The 18,532-nt window shown below is 38.1% G+C and overlaps 1 protein-coding gene across 1 annotated transcript; it reads right to left on the bottom strand.

Annotated features, from left to right (window-relative positions):
• Window positions 1–7,076: 7,076 nt before the first annotated feature.
• LOC113295622 (histone H3.2) lies at window positions 7,077–7,729 on the bottom strand. The gene has a single exon (XM_026543956.1). It carries the CDS (start codon window positions 7,645–7,647, stop codon window positions 7,237–7,239), a length of 411 nt encoding a protein of 136 aa, XP_026399741.1. The 5' UTR covers window positions 7,648–7,729; the 3' UTR covers window positions 7,077–7,236.
• Window positions 7,730–18,532: the final 10,803 nt, after the last annotated feature.

The raw sequence follows: 18,532 nt of genomic DNA, 5'->3' as shown, positions 1-18,532 counted from the left end.
TTCTTCTGCTTATGTTTGTGACTCCTCACATGTTTGGCATGATAGACTAGGACATGTTAATTTCAAATCTATTGAAAGACTTGCTAAATTAGGCTGCATTCCTAAAATAAACTTTCAGAGGTCATAAATGTGAAATTTGTGTTGAATCTAAATATGCAGAAAACCCTTTAACAAAAAGGTTGAACGTAGTACAACTCCCCTAGAACTAATCCACTCGATTTGGGAGATTTGAAATCAACACCAACTAGAGGAGGTAAAAATGGTACATCACTTTTATAGATGATCACTCAAGATACTGTCAGGTTTATCTTCTTAGAAGTAAAGATGAAGCCTTAGACGCTTTCAAATTATATAAACTTGAAGTAGAAAACCAAAGAGGTGTTACTATTAAAACTCTTAGGTCGGACCGAGGCGGTGAGTATGTGATACCTATAGGAGAATTCTGCAAACTTAATGGCATCATTCATGAAACTACTGCACCTTCTTCACCTGAGTCGAATGGAGTAGCTGAAAGGAAAAACCGAACACTCATAGATATGGTGAACGCTATGTTAGCTAGTTCAGGGCTACCTTCGAACCTGTGGGGGGAAGCAATTCTCTCTGCTTGCTATATCTTGAACCGAGTTCCATTTAAGAAATCCGACAAAACTCCATATGAGTTATGGAAAGGAAGACAACCGTCCTATGCATACTTTAAAGTGTGGGGTGTTTGGCCAAGGTGGCCACTCCTCGTTCCAAGAAAACCAAAATAGGACCTAAAACTGTAGATTGTGTTTTCCTAGGATATCCTGAGCACACTAGTGCTTATAGGTTCATGGTAATTGGTGAGAACACCATAATGGAATCCAGAGATGCAGTGTTTTTCGAACACATTTTCCCTTTAGGGTCTGGACCTCATAAAAGGGTCCGCGATGATCTCTCAGATGTTCCTTCGACTAGTCAACCCCCGTCTCTAGATGCTGAAACCGAACCTAGAAGAAGTAAGAGGGTCAGAACCGAGAAAGGTTTCGGTCCAGATTTTGTGACTCTTACGGTAGAGTCTGAACCCCAAACCTATAAGGAAGCTATGACTTCTCCGGAAGCTCCCTTCTGGGAAGAAGCTTCAAATAATGAGTGGGATTCCATTCAACAAAATGAAACTTGGGAGCTTGTAGACTTACCTCCTGGTAGTAAAACCATAGGTTGCAAGTGGGTCTTCAAAAGGAAACTTAGAACAGATGGAACTATAGAAAAACACAAAGCTAGGTTGGTAGCTAAGGGGTAAGACAACAGGAAGGATTAGATTTCTTTGATACCTATTCACCGGTCACTAGAATCACTTCTATCCGGATGCTGATTGCTATTGCTTCTATTTATGATTTGCATATACATCAGATGGATGTTAAAACTGCTTTTTTATATGGTGAATTGAATGAAGAAATTTATATGGACCAACCTGAAGGTTTTGTTGTGAAAGGTTTTGAAGATAAAGTATGCAAACTGAAAAAATCTTTGTATGGTTTAAAACAAGCACCTAAACAGTGGCATGAAAAATTTAATCATGTAATGATATCTAATGGCTTCAAGGTTAATGAATCTGATAAATGTGTTTACATTAAATCTGTGGATGATTCTCATGTTATTGTGTGCCTATATGTTGATGATATGCTCATATTAGGTAGTAACCTTGATAGTATTAATACCACTAAAAGCATGCTTAACGAAAACTTTGACATGAAAGACTTAGGCCCTGCTGATGTAATCTTAGGGATGAAAATCAGAAAGATGTCTGATGGATATAGTCTTAGTCAATCTCATTATGTTGAAACTGTGCTTAAGAGATTTAATCATGAAAATGCTAAACCTGCAACTACTCCTTATGATCCCAATTGCTTGAAAAAGAACAAGGGTGAGGGTATTTATCAACTTGAGTATTCTCGTGTTATTGGCAGTCTTATGTATTTAATGAACTGTACAAGACCTGATATTGCCTATACTGTGAGTAGATTAAGCAGGTACACTTGCAACCCTGGGCAGGATCACTGGAATGCTCTCTACAGAGTTCTACGGTACCTGAGAGGAACTTCAAACTATTGCTTAAGTTTTGGGAAGTATCCTGCTGTGCTAGAAGGGTATTGTGATGCTAACTGGATATCAGACTCAGATGAGTGCAAATCCACTAGTGGGTACATCTTCACACTTGGTGGTGCGTCTGTGTCATGGAAGTCTACCAAACAGACATGTATAGCCCGATCCACCATGGAGTCTGAGTTTATAGCCTTGGAGAAAGCTGGAGAGGAAGCTGAATGGATACGAGGTTTCCTGGGTGGAATTCCACTCTGGCCCAAGCCTGTGTCTTCGATCGCAATCCACTGTGACAGTCAAGCTGCTATTGGATGCGCAAAGAATAGTGTATACAACGGAAAGTCTATACATCTTCGAAGAAGACACAAGACAGTGAAACAACTACTCTCTACTGGCATCATCTCTATAGACTTTGTAAGGTCTAAAGAGAATATTGCAGATCCTTTGACGAAAGGGTTATCTAGAGAGGTAGTTAGATCCACATCGAAGGGGATGGGACTCAAGCTCATAGAAAAATCGCCATGAAGGACACTCAACCTTGTGAATGGAGCTCCAAGATCAAGGTTCAATGAGATAACTAATTTTTGGTGATGTCGAGAGAAGCACTATCTTTGTCCCTCCCTATGGTGTAACCGTATGATAGTGCTGCCTGCATGTTTTAGGATGATCTGTCAAGATCTTAATGAGTTCCATGGCTTTGCTTAAAGCGGAGTGTGGCAGGACACTCTTAATGGACTCACCTATGTGGATGTTGGAAGTGGGGCCGCTTCCTATGAGAATTTGAGCTTTTTCTCTAGAGACATTCATTAAGTCCGGGATTTAGCCCACGGCCAAAACGGGCACAACGGCAAGAGCTTGGCAGCTTTCTTTGAGACATCAAAGTGTGGTTGTTATTTCTGAATTGCACTCACTGTTGACGGTTCAAGACATTGTGTTCACCGAACAACAAGCAGTTCCGGTAACCTCTCACTAAGTTAAGGTTCAATCTCTGGGACACCTTAGCCTAATATTGATGTATTATGTTTTCTCGTATTTCGTCGATATGTTTTATCATTCATGTGGGGGATTGTTAGAAAAAACGCTTTAAAAATACCATTTTTTTCCATGGACTATGTTTTGATCCCTAGACCTATTGCCCATTAATTGTTTTTTCATTTGAATAGATAAAACAATAGTCCCACATTGACTAAAATCTAAAGAGTTTTAGACTTAAATACCATAGAATTGGCTATAAGGGCATGGCCCTTGGGTCATTAGACTTTTGTGCTTGGAGGGAAGGCCTAGACTAGGGCAAGGTTGCCTTTCCCGTACGCGCGGTGCTTCGCACAGAAGCACGCACGCCGCCGCCGTCCGTCCGTCCGGTCGTTCGGGTGTGGGTGTGGGTTCATTAGATCCTATCTTTTTGCTGAAATTTTTGGTACGTGTTTTCCACACAAGTAGAAGAATCTTTTCTTTGTCTGTACGTGTTTTGTCCTGACTTCTTTGTCTGAACGTGCTTGTCTTGGCTTCTTTGTCTGAACGTGCTTGTCTTGGCTTCTCTGTCTGTACGTGTTTTGTCCTGGATACCTTGTCTGTACGTATTTGGCTTGGCAGCAACACACTGCTCCATGCCTGACAAAACAACTTTTCTTGCACTATCTTTGACCCAACATTACCAATATTTCTGTCATAAGCATGGGTTTTCTTTCTTGTTTGTAACTACACAAACACTATATAAGAGAGTAGTTGTAAGCTCAGAAAAAACACACCACAGAGAAACATCTCTTCTTCTCTCCCTCTGTTTTTCTGTAAACATCTCTTCTACTGTTTTAAGTTCTGCCAAGCTCTAAGGGTACCCTCATTGTATGCTACATTGAGGGGTACTAACTGTAGTTGTATCCTGGAGGTGACTCGCCAACTACTGTAGCATCTCAGAGGAGTGGCAGGCGATATTGCCTTTAGGACAGCGTATCGTATACGTGCCTCTACATTTTCTGTGCATCTCCAGCAACTTCGGTTTGAGCTAAGTATCTTCTTCTCAGTTACATTATAAGTAATTTATCCAACATCATATGCAGTATTAACCTGGCTCATTGAAGGGACCTTTTCCCATTCCTTCTGATTCTCTACTATAACCAGTTTATCACTAGTCCTCCCTGTTTGCAGGACGGAATTGCTTCTTTGCTTTCTCTAGTAACATTACCCAAGAGCCATTGCTTCTGTGTCCTGTTGTTGTTTGAAAAGACAACTATAAGACTAAAAATATCAGTAACCAAAATGTGAGAGAGTTGAATTACTCGAACAAATAATAGAGTTGACACAGGAAACAACAAAACAAGGTATATGTATAATTAAGACTGAGCATTTTATACTCTGGATTTCTAAAAGCTTTAATGTTCATCTTCTTTATCTATCTCCTTAATCTCCAGTAGCTCTTAAATGAAAGATGGAGTAACTTCCCCGTTCACTTTATCATCTGCAATAAAAAACGAAACAAAGCTTAGTGGTTATACAAAAAATTTCTCCCATTCGAACGGATTGTAATTGAAGAGATACATATGCAGTCAGTTACAGATATCAGATACTGCAGTTCTGACTTAGTCCAAAGAACTTTGTCGGTTTTGCCTTACAAATGCTTTACAACTCAGAAAAGACAACAATCAAGTAATTCAAAGACAAGATAAGATGCAGGTCAGCAATATGTAAAAGATATTACCATGTACTTTAATGGTCGCAGCCATCCTGAAAACAGGTAAGGAATAGCAACTACTCTGTATATGTTCAGAAGATACCTGGCCAGATGCAAGAGCAACATGAGCATTTCAGATTGCATTTCCTGCATGAAGAATGACACATATGCCAGTTGGACGACAAAATCAATCACATGAACAATCGATCTCAGCATGTACAACAACCTTATATTCAGTTATTTTCTATGAGTTTGTTTGCTAACATACAGTGATAAAACTTAATGAAGATGGAAGCAAGACAGAAGACCAAACAAAATATAAATTGGGAAATCATGATGCAAATACTGCCATAATTTATACAGCACTCTACCACGTACACGCAGATCATTACTCATTCAAAACTAAGCAGCAAACGAACTTCAAGTCAAAATTTACAGGAGAAGCTCCATAATCTTGGGAAACAACTTCAAGCTAATGAAACCAATAAAACTAGCAGAAGACAATCCAGAAGATACAAACATCCATATTTCACATATAGGTGGCCTGATATTTTACATTTCAGAGAGATAACCAAATGCTCTACAGTGCATAGTAGGAAAAGTAAGTTTAAATTCTCCATCTTTAATCACCAAGCTGGGTAGTATCATCGGTCAAAACTTAGAGCTAACCATGCCACAGCAGAACAAATCATTCAATTATCAAAACCAATAGAACATTAAGGGAACAAAGACAAGACAAGGCAAACAAATCCAAGGAGAGGGTTAAACATTAACAATATCTGCAAATCATTTATCTCCGAAGAAACTACGGCATTTTTCAGATAAGCTTATTCTGGGGTTAGTCATAATAGATGAGTCCTGAGGACTGCAATTATCATTTTTACTTTTAAGTAATATTGCCTGCCTTTCTACAGCATGTAGCTTTCTCAAATAAGCAATGTTGTATCTCTCGTCTTTCTTTGTTCTTCCGACACTTACTCAAGTTGCTTCTTGATAACTACATAAGTCAGTATAGAATTATTGAAACCACCGCCTTGAGAACATGCTGCGGGTTCCAGTTCTAGCACAGAAACTGCAGTTACTGCACAAATCGAAAACAGAAACAGTGTGCATTCCTAACACCATTCTTTGAGACACACACACACAGACACATATGCTAAGCAACAATGCTTATCTGAGTTTTGTAATGACTATGCTTGGAGAGACCTGCCGAAAAACCTACCGGAGGTCCGTAGCAAGAAAGATAAAATATATCAGGTAATTGTGCTAGGAATTAAAGCTGAATGCATAGCTTCCCTTTGATTACATTTCTCATATGAACCAGAATGCATAGACATATGTATATAAAAATTAGCAAGAGAATTCTAACTCATTGAGCTTAGCATAATTCCAAGTATCTAAGAAAATCAAATTAACGGATCAAAGTGATTCAATGTGATTGGAAAACTTATTACTTGCCAAGAGAAGAACCCATGAAGGCTGTAGTGTACTAGCAGAAGAGTTGGACTAGATGATGAAATCTCATTCTTCTCAACCTCTAGCTGGCGGAACCCTCCTTGCTATCAATCCTGATATTCCTGAAGGGGATCTCCGATCAACTGCAAATGTGGTTGGCTGCAATACGACAAGAATACTGGCTAGGAAATTCATTTGTCTAACAAAAGAATATTATTATTTTGAACTGTCTATGAACATAAATATATATGCCTCACAATTCTTTGGTTACAGTATGTGCTGCTTGTCTCAATCTCATTCTGAATGGAAGCAATAAATTTCAAATTCAAACTGTTGAAGCCACTAACCAAAATAGCAGATAAAAAGATAATCAATTAGAATGAATAGGTTAGCCACGGAGATTTTTAAGGAAAATGATACTAGCATTTCAGAAACCGTAAATTCAATTAAGAAGTTTTTTAGAAGGAGATTACACTGTCTTAACCTTATATCAACCGAGATACCAAAACCAGAGAAGATCGACATAATCTATCGCGGGTTTTTAAGTTAGAGAAGAGATGATTGATTGAAATGGCGTAATATGCTTTAGGGTTTCAACAACTTCCTATTCGATTCGCTATAGACAGTGCTGATGAATCAAATAAGTTAGGAAATAGGTGTATTCATTGAGAGATTAGGTCAGACTATCGTGCAATTGGAAAACTAGGGATTCAATTCTACGAGAAAACACACTTCGTAAAGTTAAGTGGAGAACTAAAAGATCTATTACGAGTGTGTGAAAGGATTCAATTCAACACTCGAACCCTAATATCAACGAGTGTGTGAAAGTAAAACCACCAAAATATCTATTACGAAAGATTAGACTTTTAATAGCGAAACTTTCAGGACAGAAAATAACATAAACTAATTTTTTTCATTTCATCAGATCTGAAACTACACAGTGAACATAAATAAAGAGACTTTTAAAGCAACAATCCCGTACTGCCATAGAAACCCCCAAAACATTTACATAAACCCAGTAAGAGGTTGAAAGACCTTCTTAATCTCCTTTAAGCACGCTCACCTCTGATTCTACGAGCAAGCTGGATATCCTTAGGCATGATGGTAACCCTCTTAGCATGAATTGCACAAAGATTAGTGTCTTCGAATAGTCCAACAAGGTAAGCTTCAGCTGCTTCTTGAAGGGCTGCAACTGCAGAACTCTGGAATCTCAGATCAGTCTTGAAATCCTGAGCAATTTCACGAACCAGACGCTGAAATGGAAGTTTACGGATCAAAAGCTCGGTACTCTTCTGGTACTTTCTGATTTCTCTTAGAGCAACAGTTCCTGGCCTGAATCTATGGGGTTTCTTGACTCCTCCGGTTGCTGGTGCAGATTTCCTAGCAGCTTTGGTTGCTAATTGCTTCCTTGGTGCCTTTCCTCCAGTTGATTTCCTAGCGGTTTGCTTAGTTCGAGCCATTGGTATAAGAAATTAGAGATCTAGTTTGTTATTGTATTTCAGAGAGGGAAACTGAGAAGAGATAGAAATTGATTTGTGAATTGTGAGTGAAAATGGGGACTCGGGGTTGGTATTTATAGCGAGAAGTGAGAACAATGATATTGGGTGGGACTAGTAATCAATCTTGATCGTTTACTGTAATGTTTATCGACGGGTATTATTACTTTAAAATGTTTTACTCGGATCACGAATATTATTATTGACGGCTGTGAATGATATAAGTCTCATCCGGATCGCTAAAATTTTATCAAGGGTTGTAATTCATTTAAGATGTATAACACGGATCGTAATCCTAGCGCGCTAACTTTTGGTTTTTCTCCGTGTTTGTGGATAAATCTGAACCGCATATTGTATGTTTTATCTTACGGTGATTTTTGATTATAAATTTCATACGGATCGTGCTTTAGCGCACATTCTATCTATCCCAGAATGAATGCTTTCGTCGCTCTCACTTGCTCCATGAGACTCGGTTTATGGAATGCCAACGGACCATGTCCGACTTATCCAAAACTCAAAAAGAAAGAAAAAAAAGTTCCTACTAAAATCTATTAGGACAAACACTATGGGGCAGGTGTTTTGGCTTAGCTACAACTCATTGTTTGTACCCTATTAAAATAGTGTACGTGTTTACCGCACAAGTTATTTGATATCGGTAAAATACGGTTTGTCAAAGAAACCCGTGGGTTTTATTGAGGAAACCCACATGGCTTATTATAGAAGCATGGTTCGGTTTATTGTGGAAACCCGTGGGTTTATTGAGGAAACCCACATGGCTTATTATAGAAGCCCAGTTGATTTATTATGGAACTCCGTGGGTTACAATATAATTAAGCTAAAGCTAAAATGGAGGAAACCCGTGGGTTACATATGGAGGAAATACTTGGAATGTTTTTCTAATATAGAGGAAGACAAAAACGAAGTGTTTTGCTTATCAAGAAGGAAAATGTATGATAAAAAGCTAATGACAGTCAACTTATACACCAGACATTGTCGTACATTCATTATCTGCAGACATAAGAGCGTTGAGTCGGCAAATTCAAGGCCATTACGGGAGCATATGGGCAATCAATGTGTCTAGCAAGATGCGGGAGTTGTCTGCATTTGAGTGAGAGTCAAATTCCTATCGATCATGGCGGCGGTGACTATTTGAAAGGGTGCGAAGTGTATCGTCGATGTCACACCAACACATAGGTCATTTGTTAGCTAAAGGAAGAGCAAGAGGACGAAACATGCCAATCTGTTTGGCGTTTGGGTAATTATAATATGGAGTTTTAAGTACATTATTGGTACTTTGAACGTGTTTGGTGATTGAAGAACAGTGGCTTGTGAGACGGTTAAGTACATTTTTGGTGCTTTGAATTATTAAGCCACCCATGGGGCAAATTGACACAACAAGCTGGCCAAGACCACGAAAGGTTATCCGATAAACGGCATAGGGCGAATTTGAACGAGCCGCGAAGGTTAGTTCTTTTGATTTTCTTAATCCATCAACAAGTTGAGAATTAAGAGGGGGCGATGTTTGTACCCTATTAAAATAGTGTACGTGCTTATTGTACAAGCTATTTGATATCGGTAAAATACGGTTTGTCGAAGAAACCCGTGGGTTTATTGAAGAAACCCACATGGCTTATTATAGAAGCCCAGTTCGGTTTATTTTGTGGAAACCCGTGGGTTTATTGAGGAAACCCACATGGCTCATTATAGAAGCCCAGTTGGTTTATTATGGAAACCCGTGGGTTTATTGAGGAAACCCACATGGCTTATTATAGAAGCCCGGTTCGGTTTATTGTGGAAACTCATGGTTTTATTGAGGAAACCCACATGGCTTATTATTGAAGCCCGGTTGGTTTATTATGGAAACCCGTGGGTTTATTAAGGAAACCCACATGGCTTATTATAGAAGCCCAGTTCGGTTTAATGTAGAAACCAAGGGCTTAATAAAGAAGCCCGGTCTAGCTTATTATAGAAGCCCAAATGACTTATTTTAGAAGTCATTTTGAGTAGACACAAATCTTGGAAGATAAACAAGGATCTTCCAAGATAGTTACAAATCTTGAAGAGATAAATATGGATCTTTCAAAATGGATTCAAATGTTGTGGGGATATACACAAATCTTGAGAAGATAATAAGGATCTTCCAAGATGTACTCAAATCCTATGAAGATAGACAATGATCTTCTAGGATATACCTAATTCTTGTGAAGATAAACAAGGATCTCCCAAGATAAACTCAAATCTTGACAAGATATATAAGGATCTTTAAAGATAGGCAAGAATCTTTAAGGATAAGTACAAATCTTGGTGGTTATTCTGGATAACTACAAATCTTGGGTTATTATGGAACCAGATTAGGGTTTTAGGCCTATATATAGAGGCTAAAATCCAACTCAAAAAGTACACAATTTCTATTTCTTTTATCCACAACTTACTTGCATAGAACTCTTGTTGATTTTAGCATCAGAGTGTCTTTGTTGGTACCCCCTCCACTTTCCATCAACAATTCTTGGAGAATCTAATCAATGGCAGCGATTCGATCATCATACACACATCTCGAAGATTGTTGGGGTGATTAATTTTTGCACCAATACTCACAATTATAATGAATGCCAACCACTATGACCCTTTATTTAGAGGCATAATTGGGGGATATTCTCATAATTGGTGATATTCTCATCAATTGAGAAACTACTCTCAATTGAGCAATTTCAATCATTCAGAGCTTATCATATTCAGAATTCACACACCCACAATCTTTGATTACCATTGATTCCACACATTTCCCAGCTTCCCTCCTACAAATCAACCCATCTTCTCTTGTGACCTAATTTACTCTGGAACGGTCATTGTCTTGATTTAGGCCGGGGTACTACAGATTGATCTTTCGAATCTAAAGCACCTCCTTTGCAGCGGTGCATCTGTGTGAGATTGGTAAAATCTTAAACTCATAATTATATGAAGCTCTGATCCAGCAATCAAACGTGAGTATTGAGACACGGGTCTCTCATCGAATTCTCAAGGGAGAGTACTTTCTCTTGGAGTACATGTAGATATGTAGTCTCACGACTGGACAACGGCATATCTCATGAATACTGAACACTTTCAGTTATTATTTCTATATAGTATCACGAGATGGACGGCTCCTACACAGCTTGCTCTGCTAGTATAGAGCGATAACGTCTTCAGGAACAAACAATGAGTTTACCCTGACTATATAAAGGATATGACTTACCGACAAGCTCATATAGGGATAATTAATGCTCCTAGACAGCTTGCTCTGCTAGTATAGAGCCACAAAGTCAATTATTCCTAATTAAGATTAATTCTGCTGTGACATTCACTACTGAATTCCCAGAATAATCTATTATTGCTCCTATTCCATGGATGAATCAACGACTGGTCCCATGGAATGGCAATAACAATTATTTTGATTCTATGATCGAATCCACGACTTGATCTCATAGAGTAGCAATAACTATATTATCTCATTACTCCGATTTCATGATTGAATCCACAACTTGTCTCATAAATGGTAATAGATAAAACTTAATTACTCCGATTTTGTGGTCGAATCTACGATCCCATGGAATGGTAATGCTCACTTTATTATTATGAATTCGTAGTCGAATCCTCAGCTGATCTTATGTATTAATAATAAACATCTTATTACTCAGTTTTGTGAATTACTCTCCACTGAATTCCACAATCAGTAATAAATAATCAACAACCGGGAGTCTGAGCTACCTCTAAGTCAGCCCCGATCCAAATGGTGAAAGTGTACTCAACGATGATACACTAACAATCACCGCGCGAACGAGTATTTCAAAATACGACGAAACGATGAACCTATGCAAAATATGGAAGAAAATAATAAATAATTAAAAATATTGACCAGGGTGCTGGGAGCACGGAGACACGACCGACCGACCGTGTCGTGGTCAATCCCACGCCAGTTTTATATTTTTAATGCATTTTTATTATTTTCCATGATTTGATGAAAATTCTCTCATTTTATCAAATCTCCTTCGTCTCGAGGAAACTCCTCGGCTTCATGGTGTTTTCATAAACTCATAAAAATAATATAAAATTAAGAAAAAATAGTGTGGGGCGTGACCATTGGCCAACCGGCCATGCCTTGGTCCCAGCCGACCCCACGCCTTATGGTTCCTCATTATTTTACTATTATTATTATTATTTCTCTGATTTCATGAAAAAACTCCTTGATTTCATGGTATTTTGCAAAAATTAGTTAATAAATAATATAAAATTTTGAAAAACTTGTGGGATCGGGCCCTAGCCGGTCCCACACGCCCCTTTATTTTATTATTATTTTATCTTCCTTGATTTCATGGTATTTTATCTTCCGGTCATGCCTCCCACGGCCCCACACGCCCTTGTTTTTGTTATTTTAATATTTTTGGCTTCCTTGAACTCATGAAACTCATTCACTTCAGGGAAACTCCCTAGATTCATCAAAACTCTTTAAATCCATGATATTTTTCATAAAATCATCAAAATATTATAAAATTAAGGAAAGGGCACCACGGGACCGTGGCCACGACCGGACGACCATGCCTTGGCCTCGGCGGTCCCACGCCTCCTTATTCCTTATTTTATAATTATTTTCCATCATCTCATGGTGTTTTCCTCAGTTTCGTCGAAACCCTAATTTTGGAATATTTTCTCGAATGGATGCTCAATTGCATGCCAGAAAATATCTAAATTCTCAGGACTGAGAAAAGGACGCCTTGGGGACACGAGCACGCTATCTTGACCGACTAAGATTGGTTCTTTGGCTTACAGAAGCCGGTCCCATCAAGTTTCACAATTTTGACCTAATTTGCAAAATTGCACATATTAGGTCCAGGACTCTTCCAAACACTTTGGATTTTCATGAAGTGATCATCAGCCGGTCACGTGACTACCCAGGGACGGTTTCATGACCCCATGGTCGGTCCCTCACCCCGTCATAATTAATTAGGTTTTCTCACCTAAGGCTCAGATGAGCATCCCCCAATTTGTGAGAGTATCCCACAATTGTTTGGTTTAGCAATAGAGGAGAACACAGTTATTTCACGCTATGGCTAAGTGATGCCATACGAAAACTCGGTTTTCATACTTTAGAAACTTAGTTTTCGTAGCAAAATGGTATTAATATTCGATTGACCTTCTTTTTTGAAAAACCCTTTTACACTCGATCGTAATCTTCATTATTCTTAACGGCTCTATCTTCTACACCATCAGAAACAATAGATATATTTTCAGAATAATTGACAAGAATATCTATCAACATAAACTAGTATTTTTTTCTCAAAACAACTTGATTTTTCCACTCAAATCTCCTTGAATCATATTTAAATTAAAAGTTTCTTCCATATCTCTTTTCCATCTCTTATAGACAAAAATATCGCAACCTAAATCGAGAAAGAAATACTTTATTCTGGAAGATAAGCATTTTGTTATTGTAGCCTCATATGGCACCGTAATATGCTAATACTACTAATACAAAATTCTGTCAGACTCTCTACGTCTATGGTATATTAGCATCTTTGCTTGTCTTAGCAGACACTTTATACTTTATTCGACATAATAACGAGTCTCTATAAAGCATGTCAGACTCATTATCGAGAAAAATGCTAGATTCATCAATATGCACGTCTGACCAAACAAATACATGTCTACAGTACAGACTTAACCATACTCGAGACATCAATAATGTCACATGAGGGGATATTCACTAGGGTTTTGGTCTAGGGGACTACATCACATGCAATGTACCAATGCACTCATGATGAGAAAGTAAGTAAGTCATGTGGGCAGTTGAATGAATAAATGGAGTAGGGGTTTTACAACCACTAAGTCTCTCCCCAACAGAGTCGAAATTGGCAGTAACCACTAAGTCTCTCCACAAAGCATTCAATATTCACCGTTAGATGAAAACCTGATTAGACTCAAGCTAATATCTTTCAACCGTTAGATCGGACTTAGCTTGTTACACACAAATGAAAAGTGACTTCATTTAGATAAGAGTAACCGTACCTAAACGTGTACACCTTTGTTTGCTCAACAATAGTCAACCGGAGTTAGCCATATGAACACTTTCATATCAACCATATTCATCTTAACCATAACTAGTTCAAATGACTCAAATGAAACTAGTTCTAGAGTTGTTCAATTGTTTATATTCTCATAGAAGTACACAAGACATAATTGAAGCAAAATCGATTTTGATTAACTCGAATTAAGTCATGAACATTATAGCCACGGTTTGCAAAATATAGCATTCCTCAGGGGCGGAACTACCTTGTGACTAGGGCTAGCTTAAGCCAGCCCTAACAAAAGAAAAAGTCATTTTTTTCAAAGCCTTTTTTAAGTTGGGCCACAATTGGTCTATGAGTTTTATTCTTAAGCAAGCCCTGAAAAAAGCTCCAGCCATCCATATATCCAATGTCTAGTTCCGCCACTGGCATTCCTTAATACATAAATGTATTAGTTCATGAAAAAACCGATTTTAGAACATAACCCACTCAAGTATGCAAACAGGTACGCATTCCTTAGTGGTCAGACTAAGTTTGGATTCGCTAGTACGCGAACTGGTACGCATACCACAAACTCTGTAAACTCCCGGAACTTGAACCGCACGCCAGTACGTGTACGGGTATGCTTACTGAGATCCCGGACCTTGACCAAACCAAACAGTACGCATACGGGTATGCATAACATGGTTCCCGGTCTTGGATTACACATATGCAAGTACACATACTGTCCTTATATCCAATTGTGCTAAACTCTCATTTCAACTATTGAAACATTCTCGAAAGATGACAATAGTTGTCTCACACAAACTATTAGCTTCAAAGCATTTTTCAAGTGGTCGAATGATCAATACGAAACATTCCGAGTCTACATCAAATGACTGTCTCACACAAATCATGTAAGATATTACCAGGCGATTTTCACATGATCATCTTTTGACTTTCGTCAAGAATATAAGATGAACTTGGTTAAAGCGACCAACACATATTTCGAGAAATATGTAAGCGAGTGAATCTCGGCTCGAAATATCAAATGTATATAATTGAAGTCTATATAGGAGATAGAGTAGATAGACTTTTGAGTGATGGATGAGTTCAAGTCTCCACATACCTTTTGTTGATGAAGTTCCACAAGATCCCCTTAGTAGTTCTTCGTCTTCAATCGATGAACGCTGTGAAGTCTAATGCTCAACCACACTTTCTATCCTAATCCGAGACTTAGTTATAAGTAGACTAGAAATCAAGACTTATAGTTTTGGCAACTAAACTTGACAACAATCTTGAGATAGCAACGCTTGCGAGTTCGACCGAGCAGTGCTCTAACAAGCTTGAATCTTAAACCAGGTTTTATGTAACCGTGAATATTTATTGCTTTGTTCCGAAGTTATCAAACCCTGATTTGAAGACCATATAAGGGAGAACTCTAGCAACTGGGAAACCTAATCCCCACACCTCTTGTGTGATACTAGTTGCGACTAGAGTCGATTCTCCTTTAACCTAGGTTTTTCCTAAACCCATTATAGGTTAACGACGTAAAGACTTCATTGGGATTTTGAAGCTAAACCCAACTATTTTCTATGTAGTTGCGTGTTCAGATCTTACTGGTTCTACCGTATTGAGTACTATCTTCTCTAAGATTTTACTCGAGATTTATCTCCGATAGGTAAGATATAAAAAGTAATCACCAATCTCTTTGTCTTATTCTTTGTGATTCCAGAATAACTTGTTCTACTACCATATAGTTAAGTTATTGTGAGGTGATTGATATTTCTAGGTTGTTCTTAGGGAATATAAGACCGGAATATCAATTGGTTCCTGTTCACCTTGATTTATCAAAAGACGGAACAAACTTCGTAGGTATTTATGTGGAGACAGATTTATATATTAAAACAGACTTTTATGTGGGAGACAAATTTGTTCATCAAGTCTTCGACTTTGGGTCATAGCAACTCTTAGTTGTGGGTGAGATCAGCTAAGGGAATCAAGTGCGTAGAGTCCTGCTGGGATTAAGAGACGTCAGGAACGCGACTGTACCTTAATCAGTATGAGATTGGTTAGGTTCCAGTCTGAAGTTAACTTTTTGTGGGATAGAGTCTGTAGCGGCTTAATACAATGTGATATTCAAATCTGGACTAGGTTCCGGAGTTTTTCTGCATTAGCGGTTTCCTCGTTAACAAAACTCTGTTGTATGTGTTATTTCTTTTCCGCATTATATTTTCTATATAATTGAAATATCACAGGTTGTGCGTAGTTCAATCAATTGTAAATCCAACCTTTGATTGTTGATTGACACTTGAACATTGGTCTTTGGTACCGTTCAAGTTGTTTCTCATAATGATCAGGCTCGCAGATTTCTATCTGTTTGATTTGCTGATTACATTGAGAAACAAAGAGATAATTCTTGGAAATATTTTCCGTGATTGAGTCTGACTGTGTGACAGATCGGAGAATTTGAACTTCCAATAAACCGGATTTCAGCCCGCTAGGCGAGCTCCTACTCCCTGAAACGCCACTCAAGTAAAAAAAATTAGGTTCATTGATAAAATCCCTATCTCAATAGGTAACAATCATTTTCTTGGGATCCTGCGGAACAGAAATCTCATTGGTCTCAAGGTTAGAATTTTATGAGCATATGTCCCATACCATAATACTTATAAAATTCCACAAGAGTTCCAATTTCCAAACAGATGGCCAGTTGCCAGAATTAACAGAGGCCAATTGTCCAAAATAAACAGACAGACAGTTGCCAAAATAAACAGACGACCAGTTGCCAAAATAAACAGAGGCCAGTTGCCCAAAATTAACAGGCGGCCAATTGCCAAACTAAACAGACGGATAATTGCCAAAATAAATAGAGGCCAATTTCCCAAAATTAACAGACGGCCAATTGCCAAAATTTAACAGACGACCAATTGCCAAAATTAACAGGGGCTAATTGCCCAAAATTAAGGTAGTTTTGGTTACCAGCCATCATTGGACAATTGCCTATGATATATACTTGCAAGATTGCAATCATCTCCGAATAGGTGGTATGAACTGCTGAAGCAGCAACCTGCACTTACAGATGATATGAACAGTCTTGTAGATTTGTGTTGAACCGCATAGCGGCTGCCTACGTACCCTCTACGTTGGTCGAAGGGATCCAGCACGAGCGTAGTTCGTCATTTTTGTTTAGATAATATGAACAAACTTTCACAGCAGAAATTATCTCTTACAACGGATAATATGAATTGTATTGCAACAACTATCCGCAACCAATCTTATCCAACATACTTAAAACCATTTTATCTAAAATCATATCCCCAACTCAAACGGCTTATGTCCCTGGTAGACATATCCATGACAATGTTATCATTGCCCAAGAACTTCTACATATTATGAAGACAAAAAAAGAATAAGGAGGCTCTAGTTGGGTTGAAACTTGATATTTCGAAGGCATTTGACCGATTAGAATGGCCATTCTTACTGTCCATTCTTCATCGGCTTGGTTTTCATGCTGACTGGATTTCTTTAGTTGAGAAATGCATTACTACAACTAACATTTCATTGCTTATTAATGGTTCTCCAAGTGCATCCTTTGCTCCAACTAGAAGAATTCGACAAGGGGACCCTCTGTCCCCTTATCTATTTCTTTTTGTCATGTAGGCTTTTTCGAGATTGCTGCAACAACATATTGATTCTGGAAATCTCAAAGGTATCAAAGTAGCTAAACATAGTCATGAGATTAATCATCTGTTTTTTGCAGATGATTGTTTGTTGTTTTTTCAAGCTACTCCTTCACATATGAAGCATTTGCAGCTACTACTTCACTCTTTTGGTCAGGCTTCTGGTCATGTAATTAATATGCAGAAATCTACAATTTTTTCCAGCAAACATACTTGATGTCCTTCTCATAAACATAATATTACTAATATTCTTCAAATGAAACATATGGGTCTAGGGGAAAAGTACTTGGGTATTCTTTACTTATGCATAGATCTAAACATCGAAATAGTCAGAGAATTCTTGATGCTATGAATCATAGATTACAAGGATGTCAAAGTAAGTTAATAAATCTCGCAGGCAGAACCAATCAAGTTAATTCAGTTCTTAGCACTATGATCATGTATCAAATGCAAATTTTTAAGATTCCTGTTACAACCATTAATCAGATGGAAAGAATTCAACGCCAGTACTGGTGGCACAATTTTGATCATCACAATTCACCTCGTACAATATCTTGCGATAAGATTCGTTTACCTAAAGCATTGGGGGGATTGGGTTTGAAAAATCTTAGAAATTATAATTCTGCTTTCCTCGCCAAGTTAGCTTGGAATTTGATGCATAATGAAGACGCTATGTGGGCTCGAGTTCTAAAAGGCAAGTACTTCCCTTTTCATGATATGAAGTATCATCCTCCGTCATCTACTGATAACTCAAGTTGGGTCTGGCAGAGTATTGTTCATGGTCTCAATATAGTGCTTTCTAATGTTAAGTGGCAGGTTGGTGATGGCTCTTCGATTAACATCTGGACTCATAATTGGATTCCTGATTTAGATCATCCTTTACAAGATTGGAATGAGTTACATCTTAGTGATTATCAATGGGTTTCTCAGCTCATGGATTCAACTTCAAATCAATGGAATATTCCCTTATTAAGACAATTATTCAGTTCTTCTCAAGTGGATTTCATTCTAACCATTCCAATTCAGAAAGATCAACATGACAGTTTAATTTGGCCGTTTACTTCAACTGGGATTTTTACTTCAAGGTCCACTTATACTCATCTATGTGGAGATCAACATTCTCTTCACACTGTTACAGCTCTTGACTCG

The sequence above is a fragment of the Papaver somniferum genome, chromosome 1 (genome assembly GCF_003573695.1).
Source record: "Papaver somniferum cultivar HN1 chromosome 1, ASM357369v1, whole genome shotgun sequence".
Taxonomy (NCBI): Eukaryota; Viridiplantae; Streptophyta; class Magnoliopsida; order Ranunculales; family Papaveraceae; genus Papaver; species Papaver somniferum.
The sequence above is the reverse complement of the archived record's forward strand: the minus strand, read 5'-3'. Positions and strand labels throughout refer to the sequence as shown.

Bases quoted from the DNA above. Each gene is read 5' to 3' on its own strand.
- LOC113295622 (XM_026543956.1), bottom strand. From the start codon at position 7,647: ATGGCTCGAACTAAGCAAACCGCTAGGAAATCAACTGGAGGAAAGGCA.